A 22,099-nucleotide genomic window follows, 5' to 3' on the forward strand; every position below is an offset into this window, starting at 1 on the left:
GTAATTTGCCACCCCCTGAAAGAATGAGTGAAGAGGCAAGGTGGCACCTGCCTCAATGTGAAACAACGACCAGGCGTTGTAGGCCCCACCTGGCAGGTTGGCCCTCTGGTCGATAGAAGGTCTGACCAGGGTCACCCTTGTCAATTTGTACTTATTTATGTAGTTGGAAATCATCCGTATCGTCACTCTACTCTGGGGAACAACATGCCACTCGACATCCGGCTGAGCAGCGTGTCGAGGACGGGCATGCCTTTGGACATTGGCATCAGGAGCATTTTCACCTTGACCACTGGTCGAAGGGGCATCAGCAGTAGGCTGGCCTGAGGAGTTAGGGGTTTTCCTTTTTTGAGCTTTTGTTTTTGTTCGAGCCATTCTCTGGGTTGGGGCTGGAGAAGGGTTTGGGCTAGGGCGAGAAAAAGGGATATCTGGTATCAGAATAGAGGGGTTTTCTTCACCTTTAAGCAACTGAGCTAGGAGGTCGTCTTCGATGGGTCTTTCTCCTCCCCAAGGATCTTGCATATGAACTGCAAACAGACAAAGGAGGAGATAAGACATATAGCTTGCAGAGTTACGTGGGAGATTGGGATAACGTTGCTCGCGTCTATTGACCAGCAGCATCCTACCCGTACACTAAGTTTGGTGCTAACAGTTCAAAAAACGGATCAAAAAGGAAATAAAATGTTTTCTGAAAAGGAACTTTTTCAACTCCTAAAGGGCAGGAAAAAACCCAGTTTTTTCAACTAGCTTAAAGATTGAATTTTTACGTCGATCTTACGCTCCGAACCTATGATCCTTACTATCGAACTAGTTCCTAACTTATGTAAAGCAGAAATACAGCCTCCTATCAAGCATCAGATGATTTAATACAAAAATCTGCATAATATCTACTCAAGAACGCAGGGAATCGCAGAGCACAGTAAACAACATGCATGGCATAATGAAGAGTTTGAAAGACGAAGTGATTACCTGGGCAAAGGGTGGAGATTCAGAAAAGGTAGAAATTTCGAGTTGGAAAGACCTTCGGCAGGACGTCTGAACGGTGTCGAAATTTTGGGCTCTGGGGCAAAGTTCTTGAAGTTCTTGACTGGAGTGGTGAGTAAAAAATTGTAAGAAAAATAAAGAGGTTACTTATAGAGGCTGAAGTATGGCAAAAAGTAGCAATCATGACTTTCCCATTTTCGAAACGTGGGGGAGTGTATAAGCCGCCGAATTGATTTCTTGAAAACCAAAAAGGCTTGATTAGACATAATTATGTCATGGTTTTCGAAAACGCACGAGGATTCTGACAAGATTTTGTGGGGCATATAAACGGTTGTTTCCCTAAAGTTGCTTTATTATTGGTCGCACTAAACAAACTTGGGGGGCAAATGTTAACCAAAAAACAGGCATGGATGGCATGGAAAACGTTTAGTACACGTGGCTGACATCTGGCAGGAGTCTTGCTCGACCATCGACTAGAAAGATGTCTATGGCACAACACTCAATGGTTATATACGACCAGCTTGGTCGTGTACTCGCTATATTTGGAGAAAATCTTAGGCTGTTATAACCATACCCGAAATTATCTCCCATGATTTCCTGAGTATCTGATTATTTAGGAAAGAATATCTGTAACAAATTAATGTAATCTTCCTTGAGCCTATAAATAGAGAAAGATAGCTCAAGGAAGGGGACTTTTTGGCTTTCTAATTATCTGAGATTAGAGTTTTACGAGTGTATTAGAGCTATCATATTTGATATATTATTTTGTTCTTTGGAGGTTGGTGAAACTCATTGAACCCTAGTTCTTTGATCACTCCTTTGAGCTATTATATCAATAACAGTTCAAGTGGACGTAGGTTATTACCAGATTCTGGGGCCGAACCACTATAAATTCCTGTGTGTTTTATTGTTTTTGTCATCATTCTCATTTCAACATATCTGTCCACATCAAGCATTTCTGACTCCGTGTCAGTTGACCAAAATCAGGGTCAACAATCATTATAAGTATTACTTTGTTACAGTGAAAGGGAACAAAAATACACATCATTGCTAGTTTGCTGTCAATTTTCCTAAGCTTACTAGGATCTCAGTAGATAGAATGGTATCCCATGAATTTATCTTATTATCTTATAATACTTGTTTTAACTGATTCTGTTATAATTGGTTATGAAATTCTTGTTTTTGTAGCTGGGTAAATTGCTTCCATGGCCACTACGTCAAGCCTTTTCACTTCCATTGCTTTATGTTGTTATTGTGCTGCTGCAAACTTATGGTAAATTTTGTTATTTTTCAATAAATTTTGTTATTTCCTTGAACAGTTTTTGTTTTTCATTTATTGAATGCTTTTTGTTGTTATTGTGTTGCTGCAAACTTAAGGTCCTATATGTCCTATAAGTCCTATATAGGTGAATGCTTACTTATTTATTGAGAATGAACAATAAATTTTGGGTTCTTGTATTCAAATATTGATTTTATGTTTTTCTTCCCCTTAATTGTCCTGATTGATAGTATTGTTGAGCTATTATAGTTTGGGCTACAAGGATATGAGCTTTTGCACACAAATCAACTAGTAGATTGACCCAATGATAAAAGCTCACTTGCAAGAGAAACTTTTCTTTATTTTGGATGCCTCTTTATATATAAGATCCATTGTATTATTGAAAAGACTTGTGATCATAACTAAATCAGTGTATGAAAATCTTTTTATTCCATTGATATAGAGATAGAAGTATTGTAATGTAATGAAGCTGCTAGTATTCTCAATATTTAGTGTGCCATTCATCTATGCATGAGTTAAATAATTAGTGTTCCACCAGTATTATCAAATGACAAGTGTGCCATTCAACCATGGTAAATATATTAGAAACTTATGTAGAATAAAGTTTCCCATACCTGAAACTAAAGTTTATGATACTAATTTCTTCATTGTGACCTTTTGAATCTTGATTCATCAAATTGTCAATGATTTGAACAAAGTTCATCTGGATACATTGCGTAGTCTCATTAAGAGGCATGCTTGCTATTAATCATCTTGTGTCTATAAATACTAAGAAATAATCATGGATTGATACAATGCCTTGATACTGTAGAGGCTGTTCATTTCATTTTCTTGATTTTATTCTCCCAAGATGTATTTGTTTAAAGTAGTTCTTGAATATATTTTACAAAATTTCCTGTAGAATCGTATCCTTGACTTCAAGTGTTGCTGTACTATGTATTGTATTCTATACATGTAATACATATAATTTCATTTTCTAGGTACTGTAATGTAACTCATTTGGTATTTATTTGCAAGTTTTGTACTAATATTTGGTTATATTATCTTGTTCAGACATTTTTACACTCTTAAATTGTTATCTCTGTTTTTCACCTAGTTTTTGATCATTTGTAACAAAAAATATGAACTGAGAAGACCCTTTTTCTCTTTTGGTTGTTCATTGGGTCTATATTCTGTTTTTCTAAATGTGTGGTGGGATGTTATGTTTTTCTAAATGTGGTGGGTCTCTGTATTGGTGTGGGGGTCCAAAAATGATTCTAATGTTTGTCAATCTAAAAATCTATAATATATAAAAGCTATTAAGTAAAAGACAATGGTCTTGGGCTTTAGTAGGTGAACTTCACAGAAGAGTTATCATCACCATTATTGTGATGACTCACTATAGTACAGTATTGATAATAATAATAATCTTAGTACTATTGGCAGCACAATAGTAGACTATAATTGACCTATTATACTCACTATATCAAGAATTTATGTGAAGTTATTATAGTTTCTATACACGAGTTTGTATGTGTATATTTTGAACATCCTGATTCAAGATGATAAAAAACACTAAATATATTATACACAATGTCAACTTATATGTATGACAGTAGAAAATTTTCACATATATGTTTATTACAATTATGCAAAGTGTGAATTTTATGTCCATAATTGGTGTGCGCTACATTGAACATTGATTGAGAGTGAAATTGATTTGCTTGTGGTTTTATTTCAGGCTCTTTATTCCAATTTTTAATTGAGGAACAAAGGGATATTACTTATTTGATCTTTCAAGCCCTTAATTCTAGTTCAAAATAAAGAGAGCAATAACTCTGTTAAAACTAACTATTGTAAGATGAAAAACTGACTTAATAGTTTGAAAACTTAGTTACCAGTATTCCTTTGAGTTTTGCATTATTGTTTATTTATATTTTAATGTGACGAGATTAGCTAATACTTAGATGTTTCTCTCTAAAGAGCTCTCACTAGCAGTGACTAGAGTCAATCTAGCTGTATTTTATCAATGTCACTACTAAGATTCTTCAAATTAAGTGTGTTGTAAAAGCAAGCGGTTGATATATCCTTTCTACAAAGGAAAAACAGCTTTAAGAACTTTTTACCTTCAACTTTTCTATGCTTGAAATGTCAAATTAAATTAAAGCTTGAAATGTGAACAGAACACCATTCATTAAAATTGAAGACAAACTAAAACTAGACTAAGTACTATACAGTACTTTATATCCTTAAACTTTGTATAGATATGCTTTGTCATTCTTTATAGCCTATTAATTTGAAATAGAATACCTTGCTCATTTCACTAATCCAATTTGGGCGGAAGGGTGGGGCTGAATCTCTTTGCCATGGACGCGGAGTGGTAAGATAATGGTTTTGACATCTTATTTTTTTAGCTGCAGAAATTATTTTTCATAGATTGACCCTATTTGTTATATTGTATAATTTTCAAGCATATATCCATATGAATTTGTAAGCACACACACACACACGCACACACACACACACACACACAGATATATATATATGAAACAATTGGAATGGGAAATGGAGAGAATGAGCCAAAGCAAGAGTGAGAGTTGGAGGATGTTATAGTAGACAATACTCTCCAAGTTTCTTGTTTAAATCAGATACCACTCAACTTGGTCGAAATGAGTTTATGAATCAGATTTCTGCAGGTATTATAGCTTTATATTCTTCAGATTACATCATTGATGATTGGCTTTATATTCCATTAACAATCTACTCATTTTGCATCATTTTTGTTTTGGGGTGAAAGATCCTATGAAACAAGCGCTAGGTAGGCTTGTTTTGGGTTGGAATGCAAGATTGCATTCTATTTCTTTTAAAAAAGCCATCCATCTATTTTAAGCTTATACTATTAAGATTTTAAAATCAATAATCAGGATCATTCATCTATGTTAGTATTATCTGCATTATCTGAATTTAAATTACTGTTCTGATTTTTCTATTGAATGAGCTTTCTATATAATTGATTTCTTACTATTAATTAATCAAGCTTTGTGTGCATAGAGTAGAGAAAAATAGCGCTTATGAAACAATTATATCATCAATGTTGATTAGTTTCTTCTTTATAAAAGGGATTTGATTTCTGTGTTAAATTAAATTGGGTCCTTGACTTTTTTTAGTTTGGAAATACATTATAAAGTTTGATAGAAATTTTTCTTTTTCTGGAAAAGAGAAATCAGAGGAAATTTCCATTGCTTTTGTATTCACATTTTTTATTGTCCTTGGCTTTGCATTTGTGATTGTCTTTTGTATTTGGTGTCCTCTCTTGGAAATAATTTCCATAGCATTTTTCTTGAAGTAATTTGTGATGCTAGATAATAACAATAAAATATTTCTTTGTTTATTTTGCAGATGTGACAAGCGAAATAGAAAAGGATACTTAATTTTGAAGGCTTTGTGTTGGGCAGCTGTAGAATATTTTGTGCTGAAAGTAGTAACTTTTCAATATGTTGAATATTTAAGACTACTTGAATACTCAAAGAACATTTTGTTGTTGATGACAGTGTTGAATATTTTAAACTAATTTGTGGATTGTTAATACAATGTTGAATGTTTTTACTTTTTGTTATTTGAAAATCAAGTTTATTTGATGATGCTAGTATATATTAGAAAGCTAATTTTAATTATATAAATAAAAAATAAAAATATAATAGAATAAATTAGTGTTATATAAATGAATATATAATGAGAATTTAAACTTATCTAAATATTAAAATAATACAAAAATGTGTTATAATATCTATTACAATAACACTTTTTATAAGTAAAGAATTTTGTTATGCAAACTTCATTATATAACACAAAAAATGTGTTATACTAAAGTGTAGTATAACACAAATTTATAAGCATTGAAATGTGTTATATAATCAACTATAAATAATATAATTAAACACTTATCTATTTATTAAAATAACACAGAAAGTGTGTTATCGTTGACAGTATAATAACACATCTGTATAACAATGATAAAGTGTTATGTAAAGTACCCTGACCTACGATAGTCGGTCTTAACACAGCAAAAAGTGTTATGGTATGTTTTGATAACACATTTTTGTGTTATTAAAAGTATTTTTTCTTGTAGTGTGGGAAACCTTAGGAGATCATAAGCTAAGGTTGATAGGACAATATTGGCCATGTTTAAATTGTATTTGGAGCCTAGGAAGGCTTATAGAAAGATTGTGGTAGGTTGTTGTTTAAGGGGAAACTAAACCTACATTGTATCATTGTGACTAGCGTTTTTGATAGGCTCGGGAGAGGATCGCACTTGAGGTCATCTTGATTCTCGCGCAGGACCTGAGGTAAGAAAACTGGCACATAGAGCAAGGCACTCGCTCAATTATATTGAGATGCAGTTATAACTGTAAATCTGTATTTGTTAGAATTAAGTTTTCTTTCATGCATAATGTTGCTTGCTATAATTATTAGCATTGACTTCTCTGTAGATGATCGGTACGTTCTATATTCGGCAATTTTGCGGAACATGGGCCGTGAAGGCGGGGTAAAGTTTAGGGTGTGGTACCCACTCGCCTGGCATGGACTGTGAACTAGGTGTTGGGAGACGCACCGCGCTCAATTAGGTCGTTCGGCAAGGCTACTTGGCTGGACCATGTAAATGGTTTATGTGTTTGAAGTGAGCATATTTATAATCTATTAAATGTGTTGAATGTTTGTATGGTTGATATATGTGATATGGTTTATGAATCACACAAGTTATTATTTATATGGTTGATACATATACGTTTATGGTTTATTAATCTAGAGAATCATTATTCATGCATATTGTGGTTATTAATTAACCCTTGTTGAGTTTTCCTGTTGGATCTTGGCTCACAGGTGCTCTATGGTACAGGTAAGGGCAAGGGGAAAATCGACCAGCCATGAGTTGGAGGACTTTGGAGCGGCGCTTACATGTTCGGCCTGCTCGGCCGTCAGGGTCGGGATATCTGAGGGACTTAGGAGAAAACGTTCATCACTTAGGCCAACTATTTGTAAACCTTGGTTGTAATTGTGTAATTTGTTAAACGTTTTGGGATCCCATGTAAATATTTTTATAATTTTAATGAAAAGTTTAATCCTTTAACCAAAAATTTTAATGCTTGAACCTTTACTTTACTTTTAATTAGACTTTTGATTCCAAATGGCCCTGTTAAGCACTATTTGAAACACATGGTGTAACAACCCTGGATTAGTAGGGCATTACATAGACCTATTAATCCTGATATCTTAATATCAAATAATAGGGATTTTAGTACACACTACACATTGAGTCTTAAGGAGAATCACGCTAAGCTTAAGGACCACGTGCCTGCTGAGTTGGAATTTGATTGTGGAAATGTTATGGTCCAAGTTAATGCTGATGTGGGCAATGTATTACAAGATTGTTCCCATGCTAAGAAGTTGAATGTGAACGCTGATATATATGGCCTTATTTTGTCATCTAGTGGTCATTTTAATTTGCATGGAAATCGCATGCAAACACATGTATTTTTCCCAATGGAAATAATAGCACCTGCATCTTCTTCAGTGCAGCAGGCACCCAAAGTGGCTTCCAAAGGAAGAATTCTACTCGCAAGCTTCAAAATTTCTAAACCACCAGTTGGTAATTCATGGGACAGATTTAAGAATTCTATTTTGAAACATGGGTTTGTTAATAAGCAATCTTTAAAGTGAAAGATAAGGGATGTTTCTATAGCTTTGATAACAAGAGAGAAATTGTTGGCCTCTCATCGAGCAGTTCTGAAAAAACCTAATGAGGAAAGTGTGGGTCCTTTGACTTCATTGCCTTTACCGATGGAGGTTGGGAGTGAAGATTTTGTTACTGCGAGATTGGCTTGGGTAACGATCGGATGTTCCAAACCCTCAATACCCACATTCTGGAAATCTCCCCCAACATTGTTTTCCTCTCAGAAACTTTGAGTATGCTTTCGACTCTTGAAATTCTTCGTGCCCATCTTAGTTTTGTTGGGAAACTAGTGGTGGTAAAAGTGGGCAAGAGTGGAGGACTGTGCCACTTTTGGACGGGTAATGTTGATGTTGATCTCATTTCATACTCTCGGTATCAGATTGATTTGCTTTTTACTTCCCATCAAGTTTTGAGATGGAAGTTTATAGGAGTGTAGGGACAGTCGATAGTAGCCTTTGGAAGCAATTTTGGAAACTTTTTTACTTGCCTTGTTCATAGTCATTATGGACCATGGTTTTTTTTTGATAAATCAGAGAAATTTCATTACTTCTAACAAAAACATACAAACTCCAATAGCATCTCAAAACAGGGGAAAACAAATAAAACACAAAGCCCCATTACAAAGTCCCAAACCAATCTTTATCTTTTTGACTAATTTTCTTTGGTAAACTGTACGAAATTCTATTTTTAACACTGAATTTAGTATTATGAACAATTAACTCAGGTTGTATACTCTTCCCAAGCCACAAAGTATCATTTCTAGCCTTCCAAATGTGATAGAGTAAAGTTGCAATAGCAGCCGAAAACACTTGCTTCTGAAATTTGCTATTAGAAGCTCTCTCAATCCACCTAACAACTTTCCTCAAAGTAGTTAGCTTAGTTCCCCAATTCAGCCACTGTAATATCTGATGGTAACAAAATAAACTGAAATGGCAATTGAAAAAAAGATGGTCACAGGATTCTTCAACCTCACCACAAAACAGACAGTCTGAATGGTCTATAACTCCATGTCTTTTAAGCCTATCTTTGGTATTTAATCTGTTATGAATAGACAGCCAAAGAATAAAACTATGCTTAGGAGTATTCAATCTTCCCCACACCTCCTTACTCCAATGCACTTTATCAAGAGGAGGGTGAATATAAGAATAACCTGTATTAATCTGATACTCTTCTTTGTGCACTTGCAGCCTTTCTATTAAACTTCTAAATTTCCCTTTAACTTCAGCAATTTTCCTCCAATACCAACTACTGTTAACAGGAGCCAAATTGTTCCACCAATTTTCTTGCTTTAAGTAGACATGATGAACCCATTTAACCCAAAGTTTATCCTTCTTCTCAGTAACAGCCCAAACATGCTTTCCAATAACTGCAATATTCCAAACTATGCTGTTTTTAAAACCCAACCCACCAGCTTTCTTCGACTGACAAACAGACTTCCAGGCTATCCGACCCGAACTTGCCAAGGAAGCTTGACCACTCCAAAGAAAAGCTCTACACATAGCAAAAATATCTTTCAAAATCCTAGCCGGAATAATCATGATCTGATTCCAATAAGAATGTATTGAAAGCAGAACTGAGTTGATCACAATAACACGGCCAACAAAAGAGATATGTCTAGAACTCCAACATTTCAGCCAAGCTAGCATTCTATCAAGAAGGATTTGACAATCTTTAGTTGAAATTCTCTGAGAACAAATAGGCACACCAAGATATTTAAAAGGGAGATTACTTCTGGTGTACCCCGAGGCATCAAGAACCCTTTGAAATTCATCTTCATTCATACCGCAACAGTATATGGCTGACTTGGATTTATTTGGAAAAAGACCTAAAGTGTTAGAGAATAACTGAAGCCCTTGCAGCAAATAGTATATGGATCTGAAATCACCATGACAAAATAATAAAACATCATCAGCAAAACTGAGATGATTAAGTTGCAGCCCTTCACATCTATGATGGAATTTAAAGTCTTGCTTCCTTCCAACTCGATGCAAAATTCTGGTGAGATATTCCATTCCCAACACAAACAATAAAGGAGACAAGGGATCTCCCTGCCATAGGCCCCTCTTGGAACCAAAGAAACCATGTAAGGTCCCATTGAACATAATAGAAAATTTCGGTGTTCTAACACACTGCATAACCAGCTGAATGAAATGATTAGGAAAATTAAATGCTTCAAGAATTTCCTCAATAAAGTCCCATTCAATCGTATCATAGGCTTTCCTCAAGTCTAACTTTATCATACATTTCGGCTTACCATTCTTCCTCCTATAATGACAAACAAGATCTTGACAGATCATAATATTATGCGCAATGGACCTCCCATTGACAAAACCTCCTTGATTCTGAGCAATAATCATAGGCAAAATAGTGCTCAATCTAGAACAAATCATATTTGTGGACACCTTATACAGTACATTGCAGTAAGCAATAGGCTGAAAATCGCTCACAAATTTTGGACAGCTACCTTTTAGAATTAGGGTCAGAATGGTACTGTTTAATTCCTTTAAAATTTTCCCAGAATGCAGAAAAGACAAGATAGCATCACTTATTTCAGATCCAACCAAATCCCAGTTATCTTGAAAAAAATAACTACCATAACCATCCGGGCCCGGGGCCTTTGTACTAGGAATTTCCCAAACAGCTTTCTGCACTTCCTCTTTACTATAAGGCACGAGAAGAGCATTAGCTTGCTCAACCGTTAGAATAGCACCTTGATGAACCACCCTTTTAATTACCTTTGTCCTCATCACCAACTTACTGCCTAGTAAATTATGATAATACTCTAAAAAGGCAGCCGAAACTTGATCAGGTTTATCAAGCCAATCTCCAGATTCTGAGGTTATAGAATAGATTCTATTCTGCCTACTCCTCTCTCTTATGCTTATATGAAAAAAAAGAAGTGTTAGAATCTCCTTCTTGATTCCACTTGATCTTAGCTTTTTGATACAAAAAAGAACAATAAGACCTGTGTATTTTAGAATACTTTTGCCGAGCTTCACTTTCCATCTGAATTAAATCTGTATTGAGGGGATCCTTACTCAACCTGGTTTGACAGTCAGTAAGAGATTGAAAATCTGCCACCTCTACAACATGAATATCTGAAAAACCTTATTTATTAATTGTCCGCAATGTGTCCTTAAGACGCTTGAGCTTCTGAACTGCCCTATACATCATTGTGCCATCAATAGGCCTACTCCAATCAGCATGAACCAGATTTTGATAACCAGAAAAAGACTTCCACATTCGAAAGTACTTGAAAGGTTTCCTACCTGAAATCAGATCAGGGTACACTGTTAAAATAGCTGGAGAGTGGTCAAAAATTCCCTCATTCAAAAAGTGAACCTCCGCTACAGGGAAAGCATCTAGCCACTGTTGATTAGCCAAAACTCGGTCTAATTTCGAATAAATTCTATCTTGACCCTTTTTTTTATTGCTCCAAGTATAAAGGTTCCCACTATACTTTATATCCTCCAAATAGCAAGCTGCAATACATCTCTGAAAAGCTTGAGAAGATTTATACTTAACCCGAGCACCAATCCTTTCCTCAGATAAAATGTCATTAAAATCACCTAGAACGATCCAAGGAGAAGTCATAGGCAGGTCCTGTAATTCCTTCCAAAATATACTCCTTCCTCCCTCATCATTCATACCATAAACAAAAGTAACATGGAAGTTGTCCTTATTAGAGGTTGAACTGACATGTAAATGAATCAACTGACTAGAACACTGTAAAATATCTACATTAAACATGAGTAGATTCCAGCTAACAACAATGCGGCCACTCTCATGCCACGCATTATTCGAAGTAAAGCACCAACCGGAGAACACCCGAAGATAAAGAGCTCCTAAATTAGCAGCCTTAATCTTCGTTTCAAGGAGACCCACCAAACCAACCCGCCTAGAACAAATTAAATTTTTAACTACTGATTGCTTATGCTGGCTGTTGATCCCCCTGACATTCCAACTCATTATCCTATCCATTGGGAAGAGGAGGTACTCCCCCTCCTCCTTTAATCTCCTCATCTACCAATCCCATGGAACTCTCCCCTTCCTCACTAACTAACGCTTGGAAAGTATTACTAACAGTTGTAATGAGAGGCACAACTGGGCACTGCTTTGCTTTATCCTTAGTCCTTCCGTTCTTTAAAACTACTTGAAATCCCTCACTATCAATTGTTATAACCTGCTCAGTTGTAGATGCTGACTGTTTAGCAACTTGCTTGACCACCCATTCTTGTTTCTTGCCTACACTCTTCCTGCAATCTTGAGTATTATGACCCATTCCTTTACAATGAGCACACACCATAGGCTTCCATTCATACGAAACAGCTACTGAAACTTCAATGTCCAACTCATTCTCAAAGGATATATACTCAGGAAAATCTTGTGAAACTGAAACCTCTATTAACACCCTTGGAAAACTTAGTTTATCTCTGTCCCTGGTAATAGGATCCACCATTAAAGGCTTTCCTATTTGACTCACAATCTTGAAGAGAGATCTTTCTCCCCAGTATTTCAGCTCCAAGTCATTTAGGTGAATCCATGTGGGCACTCTTCGAATATCTTCTTTCTTAAAGTCTGTAACAGAGTCCCACGGCTTCATAATCAAAGGCTTCTTATCTAAGAAGTAAAATCCACCATTAAGAACAACATCTCTCTCAGTCATGGATAAAAAGCGAACTATGAAAACCCCATGAGTCAGTACACCCACTTTATCAACTCCTTTATTCTTCCATATTCGGCGAACAAAACCATCTATGACAGCTAGAGGTGGATTTGCTCCCAAAACATAACACACTATGGAAGAATTCCAAAAAGCCACTTCATCCTCAATATCATCCATAGTAATCTTGACCCCCTTACCATTCCCATTCTGCTTCTTACCCCCCAAATCAGTACCAACAAATTTAGGATTTAAATCCTGAACAATATTTCCACATCTCAGAATAGGTGCGGATTCTTACCTTGATTAACCTCCCGTATATAGTTCTTTGAAGCAGCCAAGAAATTCGAAAAAACCTCTTGTATCTCCTGCTGCTGCTGTAGATCTCTCAGAGTCGATCTAGGAGAAAGTGAGCAACACCTTCCTTCTGTAGATCAGCAATGTCTATCTCCCGCTCAACTTCATTCTTCTCAATACCAGTTTCTTCATCAGAGAAATGAATTGGTTCAATTCCAAGAATTTCAGTGATGGATTTCGTTTTTTGAACATCAGATGTGGATACTGGACCACGTTTTTTCTCTTCTTCTGAGTCGATTTAGGCTTCCCCTGCACCTTAACCCTTGTCTTCGCCATAGCACCAGCCCTTGAGTTGAGAACAGAGCTATGGACCATGGTTGTGTGGGGGTGATTTAAATGAAATATTATTCAACCATGAGAAGTTGAATGGACATCCGCGTGCTAGATACTTGATGAAATATTTTCGAAACACGCTTGACAAGATGGATCTGGCAGATTTGGGTGTTGAAGGCACTAGATTTATGTGGTGTAATCTCCATAGTGGTGGCACCTTTGTGAAAGAAAGAGTTGACAGGATGATGAGTAACCAAGCTTGGCACAACTTATCCCTGAATTCTTATGTATCTCATCTAAATTTGTGGGGCTTCAATTGTAACGTCAAAAATTTGCTAATAAGGCTTAGTGCCTTGATTATTGTGCATAGGGCATAATTGGATTTATATGTGAAATTAATTGAATAAATTTGTTATTATGTGGCATACATGATTTATATGATATGAGTATATATGCATGTTAATGTGTATTAAATATGCATGTGGGCCCGTTTTTGTTAATAAGGGCATATTTGTAATTTTGACTAGTTGAGGGTATAAATGTAATTATATGTGTTATATGATTGAGACCACATTATTTTGTGGATATATTTGCAATATTCGGCTCAAGGCGATCCTAGTGAGCAGGTTAGCGAAAAAGTCACAATGGGGTCAAATACCTGGCGTGGGGGGAGCCTAGGGGTATTTTGGGAAACTTATTGCATAGTCGAGATTTACTGGGTAATGGGCCGTTATTTGGTGAATATTTGGGTATGTCGGGATTAATCAGGAATTTATAGTGCAATTTGAGGATTAGTGGGAAATGTGGCTAATGACCATTTTGTCCTTGAGGGCATTGATGGGAAACTTTTGGATGAGTGGTATTATGGTCTTTTTCTAGCCTTGGTTGGGCTTAGTTAGATTAGAGGACCCTAGAAACTAAGGAAAACAGAAGGAAAAACAAACTATCTCTCTCTCTCTCGTTCATCTTTCCATCTCTCTCTTGAAGTATTTGGAAGCCTTAGGTTTTGAGGAGGAAGGCTTGAAAACTGAAGCTGTGAATTGAGGAATTAAAGTTAGGATCGGGATTAGAGGCAGCTGGAGGTCGTGATCTTAGTAAGGTAAGATTTATGCCCTGGTTTTGAGAGAATTTTTGTTATGGTTTAAGTGTTTTCTTTAGGTTTAAACTTTAGTTCTGATTTTGAATTTTGGTGAAGATATGGATTAGTTTCTAGAGTGATTGTGATGCCTATGATGTGTGGTTGAGAGTTCTAGACTCAATTTTTGGGTCTAATTTTGTTTAGGGTGAATTTTGGTGATTTTGGCTCGAGGAAAACACTAGAAAAGTGTTGGGAATTCTGAGTTCGCGGGGTCGCGCCGCAGTGCTGTTCTTGGAGCGTCGTGACCCACATGAACTCAGAGGCCTAAGGGGGTTTGCTGAACTGCCTTAGCACCGAAGCACATGTCTAAGAAATAGGCTTAGGATGCTTTTTGACTTGCAGAGGGCTGTGGCGTTATTGAGGGGCGCCGTAGCTCAAATAGGGACCTTTGGCCAGTTAAGGTTTTTAAGCTCGGGAGCTCAAATATAAAGGCTTGGGAAGGATTCTACCATCCAATTTACCTTGAAGCTCTTAAATAGTTTAAATGATTGATGGTTATCCATTATTGCGTTGTGACTAGGTTATACCGCTGGGGCTCGGGAATAGGGATCGTGCTTGGAATTGCCTTATACTTTCTGCTCGGAACTCGAGGTAAGAAAAATGCACCCTGGTTGTGGACAGGGCTTGGACCCCTGTAAATGGATATGACTGTGGATATAAATGTGATTATTCATTTACGCATGCTTGTATATGTTGCATATAATTGTGTATTGTATGATTTATACGTTTGATTATATTTAATCTGAAAGTTCAGCCTAAGGGAGCCGGGGCCGACAGTAAGCGTGCAGAACGCAACCCGGCCTAAGCAAGTCAGGGTCGGCCATAAGACCAGAGAACTTGGCCTAAGAGCACATGCCTGAATGTCACTAAAATAAATAGAAGTGCCAATTACACTTATCTAACTTTATTGATTGTTAAACTGAATTGTGTGTTTGATTGAGCAAAATATTACTGCTAAGCATATTGTTATTATTTTGTTGCTTATTGAATCTATTGATTTAAGTTTTCTTTTTAAACCTTAGCTCAATGGTTCTATGTGGTGCAGGTAAGGGAAAGGGAAAGCTGGACTAGCCATGAGTTGGAGAGCTTTAAGGGCAACGTGCACATTTGCAGCTACTCGACCGCCACTGCCGATGGATCAGCGGGGACTAGAGCCCAAACTTAATTTCGCCACCTAGGTCGGCCTATGTTGTAATTAATTTTTGAAGTTGTAAATTATGACAGTCAGAATCCCGTGATCCGCAGAAGGAAAGATCGGGTAAAAAGTTGTTCAATCCCACACCGCCTGAGGAAGGTCAAGTGTGATGATTCTAAGACTGTTTAGGTATGGGACTACACAGTTGAAGATAGTTTAAATGGATTGATGGGTACTACCTATATCAACAAGATGCATCTTCTTTTCAGTAGCCCATCACTTGAGAACTCCAAAGTTAAGCGTGCTTGACCTGGAGTAGTCTCATGATGGGTGACCTCCTGGGAAGTTTTCCCAGGAAGCGTGCGAGTGAGGACAAGGCATGCTGGAAAGACTCATGTTGGGTTGTAGGGTCAGTTGTCATTCCAGGAAGCAGCCATAGTGACGCGGGGCGTTACAAATGGTATCAGAGCCTTGACCCAGCTGGAAGTGTGGCCGAAAGGATGTCGGGCCCGTAAGGGGGGTGATTGTGACAGTCAGAATCCCGTGATCGGCAGAGGGAAAGACCAGGTAAAAAGTTGTTCAATCCCACACCGCCTAGGGAAGGTCAAGTGTAATGATTCTAAGACTATGTAGGTATGGGACTACATAGTTGAAGATAGCTTAAATGGATTGATGGGTACTACCTATATCAACAAGATGCATCTTCTTTTCGATAGCCCATCACTTGAGAAGTTAAGCGTGCTTGACCTGGAGTAGTCTCATGATGGGTGACCTCTTGGGAAGTTTTCCTAGGAAGCGTGCGAGTGAGGACAAGGCATGCTGGAAAGACTCGTGTTGGTTTGTAGGGTCAGTCTTCATTCCAGGAAGCAGCCATAGTGACGCGGGGCGTTACATAAACATATTTTTGGGATCCCATGTATAGACTTAAACTTTTTAATGAAAACAACTATTTCTACGATCAAAATCTTCAAACTCTAATCCACTAATTGTCCTTAGTTACACGTTTATATCCAAATGACTTAATTAACAATTCCAACACTATTTAAAATACACAGTGTAATGGTCTTGGCTATCCAGGGTGTTACAACTTGAACTACAAGAAAAATTGCTTTCAATAAGACCAAAAATGTATTATAAAATACATACCATAATACTTTTTGATGTGTTAAGAAAAGCAATGTAATCGTAGGTTGGGACACATTACATAATACTTTTTTGTACTTATAAAGATGTATTATAGTAACGTATACCATAACACTTTTTTCATATTATAATAATATTTTTATAAGCTTTGCCTATTATTATGTACATTAATTGTTACACATTTTCCTACTTATATAGAAGTGTTATATTTTACTATAATATAATAATTTTTTGACATTATATGGATATTTAGATAAACTCAATTATGGCATATATTATCTTATATAAAACTTTTTTTACTTACACATAAATGAAAGAACAACAAATTGACCCACAACCCAAAAAAAATGTGAGTAAATTTTTATTGATTACTTAAATTTTACATATTTAGCCTAATTTAGGCTTTCAAAATCATATTACAAGATAAATTCTAATGAATTGGAATTTCATCGTTAGATAAAATGACACAAGTATTTTAATCTTTAACAAAACTTGACTTGTGTGGACCATGCATGCCTTCCAAATGTAGATTGGTTTGTTCCATCCTGAGAAACAAACAATAGAGAATAACATAAATAAACTGTGAACAAACAAAGAAAAAATTTCACTAAACATAAGCTTTCAAATCATGGTAATTATTATTTACAAATTCTCTACCAAAAAAAGAAAAAGTAAAAGCACAAATCATTTTTCAAGTCCATTAACCAAATAAAAAGTCAATTTTAACATTAGAAATGACACATATCTTGAGAACAAACTAATTCATGTCCTATTACAAGATGGACTTGTACCATTTCATATATAGAATCTGTACAAGTTCTTATTGTGAGTTGGGCATTATAAGATACAAGAGGGTCTTCTCCAAGAGGTATTTACATATCAATTAAAACTCTTCACCATGAACCGAAATAAAGAAAAATCTAAGTTGTTTGCAAGGACTTGTTCTGTTTTACAACATAAAAAGACATGATAAGAACTACTATTTTTATTAATAGAATTAACAGGTTACTATTTTTATTTGAGAAAATTTAATTCTGAATTTAATAAATCTCTTTAGCAAATTATTCATAAACAATGTAACTCAACAAGTTAAATCCATGATGTGAGATACAAACACACATTGGTGAAAAAAATAAAAGCTAGGGCACAAAATAATTGAGTTTTGGTGCATATTTTCTTTACTTAACTTATTAGTCTTTCAAATATTGCAGTATATTAAATAGTCAACGCAAGAACATATAAACAAAGACACAAAGTAACGTGAAACAACATTTTCTAAAGGGACACGAACCCACACATACATCTCTCTATATATATAAATGAATACATAATGAAAAGATATCATTTAAGTAGAGCACTGAGAAACATTTATAATGGATCATTTCTTTTATAAGAAAAATTAGTCACACCATGTCATGAGACATAAAATATATGAATTAAAATATAATAGTGCATATCCTTTCAAATATATATATAATAGTAATTATTTTAATATTTGTCCTTTTTGTTTTGTCATGATATAAAAGATATCTCTTGTTTTTCTTTGTAGACAATTAGACATTGGTATTTGTAGGCTACTTAAGATGTAGACTCATATGGCACACACCTACTCTAGCTAGAGACGAGATGGAATGCTGCTTCTAAGACAATCACTACTAGTAATCCCACCTATTGCTACAAGTGAAATGACATATAGGAAGCTAAGCAAATAATAAAAACACAATGCATCTAATATAAATGAAAGAAACATATATCATTATATAACAACAGTGAAGAAAACAATTGTTTGACAGTTTATTAAACATTAAGCCTGTAATGAAGAAAACTATAGAAAGTATATATATATATATATAATAGAAAGAATGAAACAAAATAAAATATTGAACTTTTGAATTAAAGTGTAACATTAATATTACCAACGTGATGTTAAGCTATCACTATGTTGATTTATCTATGATCAAGCATAGCTATATTATATTCTCTAAGGAATAGTCTATATAAAACATATATACACTGTATTATGTCTCTAAGGCATTTTACCAAACATATGGAGTGCAGTTTTTTTTCTTAAACCATAAGCATTGTTACATAAAACCTAATCTTTAATTTCAAAAAGTTTCAAACTAAAATGAGAAGTACTCAATTAAAAATCCAATCTCATGGACAAATTTTCTAGTAAGAACTCAAAGAAATGATTTCTTCAACATATTGGATTAAGTTTGTATTTACGCATGTAACAATTGAATGAAGGCATAACAGAATAGTACTCACTTTTGTCACACAACCCCAAGAATCTCATATGGTAATTAAAAGTCACCAATTTGATCCCTTTGTTTCTAAGTTGTAAACCATCTAAGCTCTCCATAATTGCCATCATTTTCAAGCCACATTTTTTCAAACATTCCAATCAACAGCAACAAAACTCTCATTGATATAGTTGAACTCAATTAACGCAAGGCCAAGGCCTTCCACCTTGACGCGTTACGACATATTGCGCAGGCCTGGAGCTGGTGTCCCACCAATGCCTGGACAACCCCAAAGGAACCTCGAGCAAGGGGCCAACAAGAGAAATATCCCCACTAAATGAGGACATGGAATTAGTCTCGGTTAACAATGCATATGTTGATTCTAAGGGGAAACAAAAGTAGGATTTCTCGAGGATGGTTGTCACCGCAATACACAGCCCAACCTGCGAGATGACTTAAATGCTTGCAGGAACAGAGCAACTCCTGAGGACAACCTTCGAGATAATCTTAATGCTCAGAGGAGAGAAGCTATGCCTGACCAGAGGGCATACCTGGCCAAGAGTGTCAACCAAGATCATGACCCTCTCCGCACAAAGTTGGATAGTTTAAAGAATATAATGCTGAAGATGACCAAGAGAAAGGGCCACGACTCTGACTCGGAGGATGAAGAGGGGGAGCCATATGGCCCCCACATTGTCGAAGCCCCGTTACCTCAAGGCTTCAAGATGCCACATCACTCCCTATAGCGGAGCCACAGACCCTTTCGACAATTTATCTAAGTTCAACAAATTGATGTCAGTCCACTACGTCTATGAGGACACAAGATGCCACATCTTCCCATTAACCTTGACGGGGCCAGCAAATGAGTGGTTCAAGAAGCACCGACCAGGATCAATCCATTCCTAGCGCCAACTCTCCGCTACCTTCCAAAGACAATTGATAGTTGCTCGAAAGATACACTTCGAGGTCAATGCTTTAGCCAATATTAAGCAAGGACCTCTCGAGACCCTTAAAGCGTACATCAAGAACTTTAAGGAGAAAGCATCTAGGACCAAGGGGGTCGATGGTGGCCAACAATTAATGGCCCTGCAAGCTAACATCCGACCAGGTTCTCCACTATGGGACAACCTACAGAGGTGGGGATGCCACACCCTCGACGACTTCATACATCGAGCCTAAGAATATATTCATTGGGAAGATGCCCAGATTGGAGCCTTTTGAGGACCAATTTCCTTCCCAGCTCTGATAGTCTCAGCTGCCATAGCTCTGGGACCACAATTCTCGCCATACACTCCTGCACAAACAAGTGTTCTAAGTGCCCCTCTTTACAGTCCATTTGTTGTTCCCCAAGACGGTTTTAGTGAGGCTTGTTCAAGGTATGGTGTAGCTCCCACTAGATAAAGTGCTAGAACTAGGGCTCTAGCCCAGTCAGCAGCACCCAGCAAGGGTCCCTGTAACGTCCCAAAATTACATAATAAGGCTTAGGGCATTGATTAGGGGGCCAGGATGGAAATATATGGAGTTATATTTTTTATTTTATTGTGATTATGTGAGTTATATGATAATATAACTAGTGGTGCATGTTTAGGGGTATTAAATATACATGTGGGCCCGTTTCTTATTAGAATGGAAACTTTCGTAATTTGGCCTGTTATGGGCATAATTGTATATATATGTGCATAAATGTGATATAGGTGTGAGACCACATTATTATGTGGGTTTGTTTGAGTTAATCGGCACGATACGATCCTAGGGAGCAAGTTAGCGGGAAAGTCACAACGGGACCCAATACCTGACTCGGGGCGAGTTAAGGGGTATTTTGGGTATTTGTCATTTAATTGGGTTATCGGGTAATGGGAAGGAATAATTGGGGATATATTTGGAGTTAGAGAGTTTAGGAGGGAATACTAGGGAATTTGACCATTTTGCCCTTGGGGACGTTTTTGGCACCCCGAGCCTTAGGATTAGCTTAAGTCACTTAAGCCTTAAGGAAAAAAAAAATTGAACACTCAAACACTTCTAGCAGCTCAGCAACCGACTCTTTCTCTCTCCCTCCCTCGCTAATTTTTTTCTCTCAACACTTCTAAGGGAATTCTTTGTGAATTAAAGGGAAATTTGTTGGCTGAAGCTTGAGAGATTGAAGGCTTAAGCTTGGGAGTGGATTAGCTACAGCTGGGGAGACTTAAACCACAGTTGAGGTAAGCTTTGGACCTTGATTTCCATTAATTATTAGGCTTAGTTTGGCTGTTCTTGAAGAGTTCTTGAGCTTTATAGCTCAAGAGTTGATTTTGTATTTTGATGAGTTTTATAACCAGATTTTTGTTGGGTTTTGCTACTGGGAAGATGTTAAAACTGTTGTGGTGATTGAATTATGGTTTTGGGATAGTTTGGGTTTAATTGGCTGTTGGAAAATGAGGAAAATCTGGGTTTGCAGGGCCAAGTCGCAGCTTTGTTCTTGAGGAGTCGCGACTCAGTTGAACCTAGGGCCCTGGGTGTAACGCCCTGGATAGCCAGGACCGCTACACTGTGTGTTTATAAAGTGCCAGACTCGCTAATCAAGTCATTAAAGTAAAAACGTGTTATTGAAATAGTAGAGGAACTAGGGTTAAAAGCGTTTTGGTCTCAAAAGATACATTTTCACTGCTAAACATTGTTTATGTACATGGGATCCCAAAAATGACAGTTTAAAAGCCATACTACAAAAGTTACAAAGTTTATATACATTAACAGCCATACTAAGGAAAAATGAGCAGTTAGGTGATCTCCGTCCTGACACACTCCTCGATCGTGGTGATCGAGCGGCTGGCTATGTACATTTCACTTCGGAGCTCTCCACCTCAGGACTGGTCCAGCTTGCTCTTGCCTTTACCTGCACCACGTAGCACCCGTGAGCCAAGGCCCAGCAAGAACACATATCAACAATAGAACATGCACATTTAGCTGTCAAGTCAATCTCACATATGGCATCTCATAAACTTCAAGCATATCAATAGTCAAGTATTTCATATACAAAGCATATAAGCTCATATAACACAATGCACAAATGATAACCAGGGCTAGCGCTCGCAAGCTGCTCCCTCTGTTATCCTATTATTTCTGGCTCCCAGTGGCCAATTCGCGCCCCGTGCGCTAAAAATCATGAACGGTACTCTTAGACCGCTTATACGTGTCCCT

The 22,099-nt window shown here is 36.7% G+C and overlaps 1 protein-coding gene across 1 annotated transcript; it reads right to left on the reverse strand.

Moving 5' to 3' along the window:
- Positions 1–11,078: 11,078 nt before the first annotated feature.
- On the reverse strand, positions 11,079–11,939 carry LOC133779567 (uncharacterized). Its single transcript, XM_062219516.1, has one exon. It carries the CDS (start codon positions 11,937–11,939, stop codon positions 11,079–11,081), a length of 861 nt encoding a protein of 286 aa, XP_062075500.1.
- Positions 11,940–22,099: the final 10,160 nt, after the last annotated feature.

Source organism: Humulus lupulus, chromosome 5 (assembly GCF_963169125.1).
Source record: "Humulus lupulus chromosome 5, drHumLupu1.1, whole genome shotgun sequence".
Classification (NCBI taxonomy): Eukaryota; Viridiplantae; Streptophyta; class Magnoliopsida; order Rosales; family Cannabaceae; genus Humulus; species Humulus lupulus.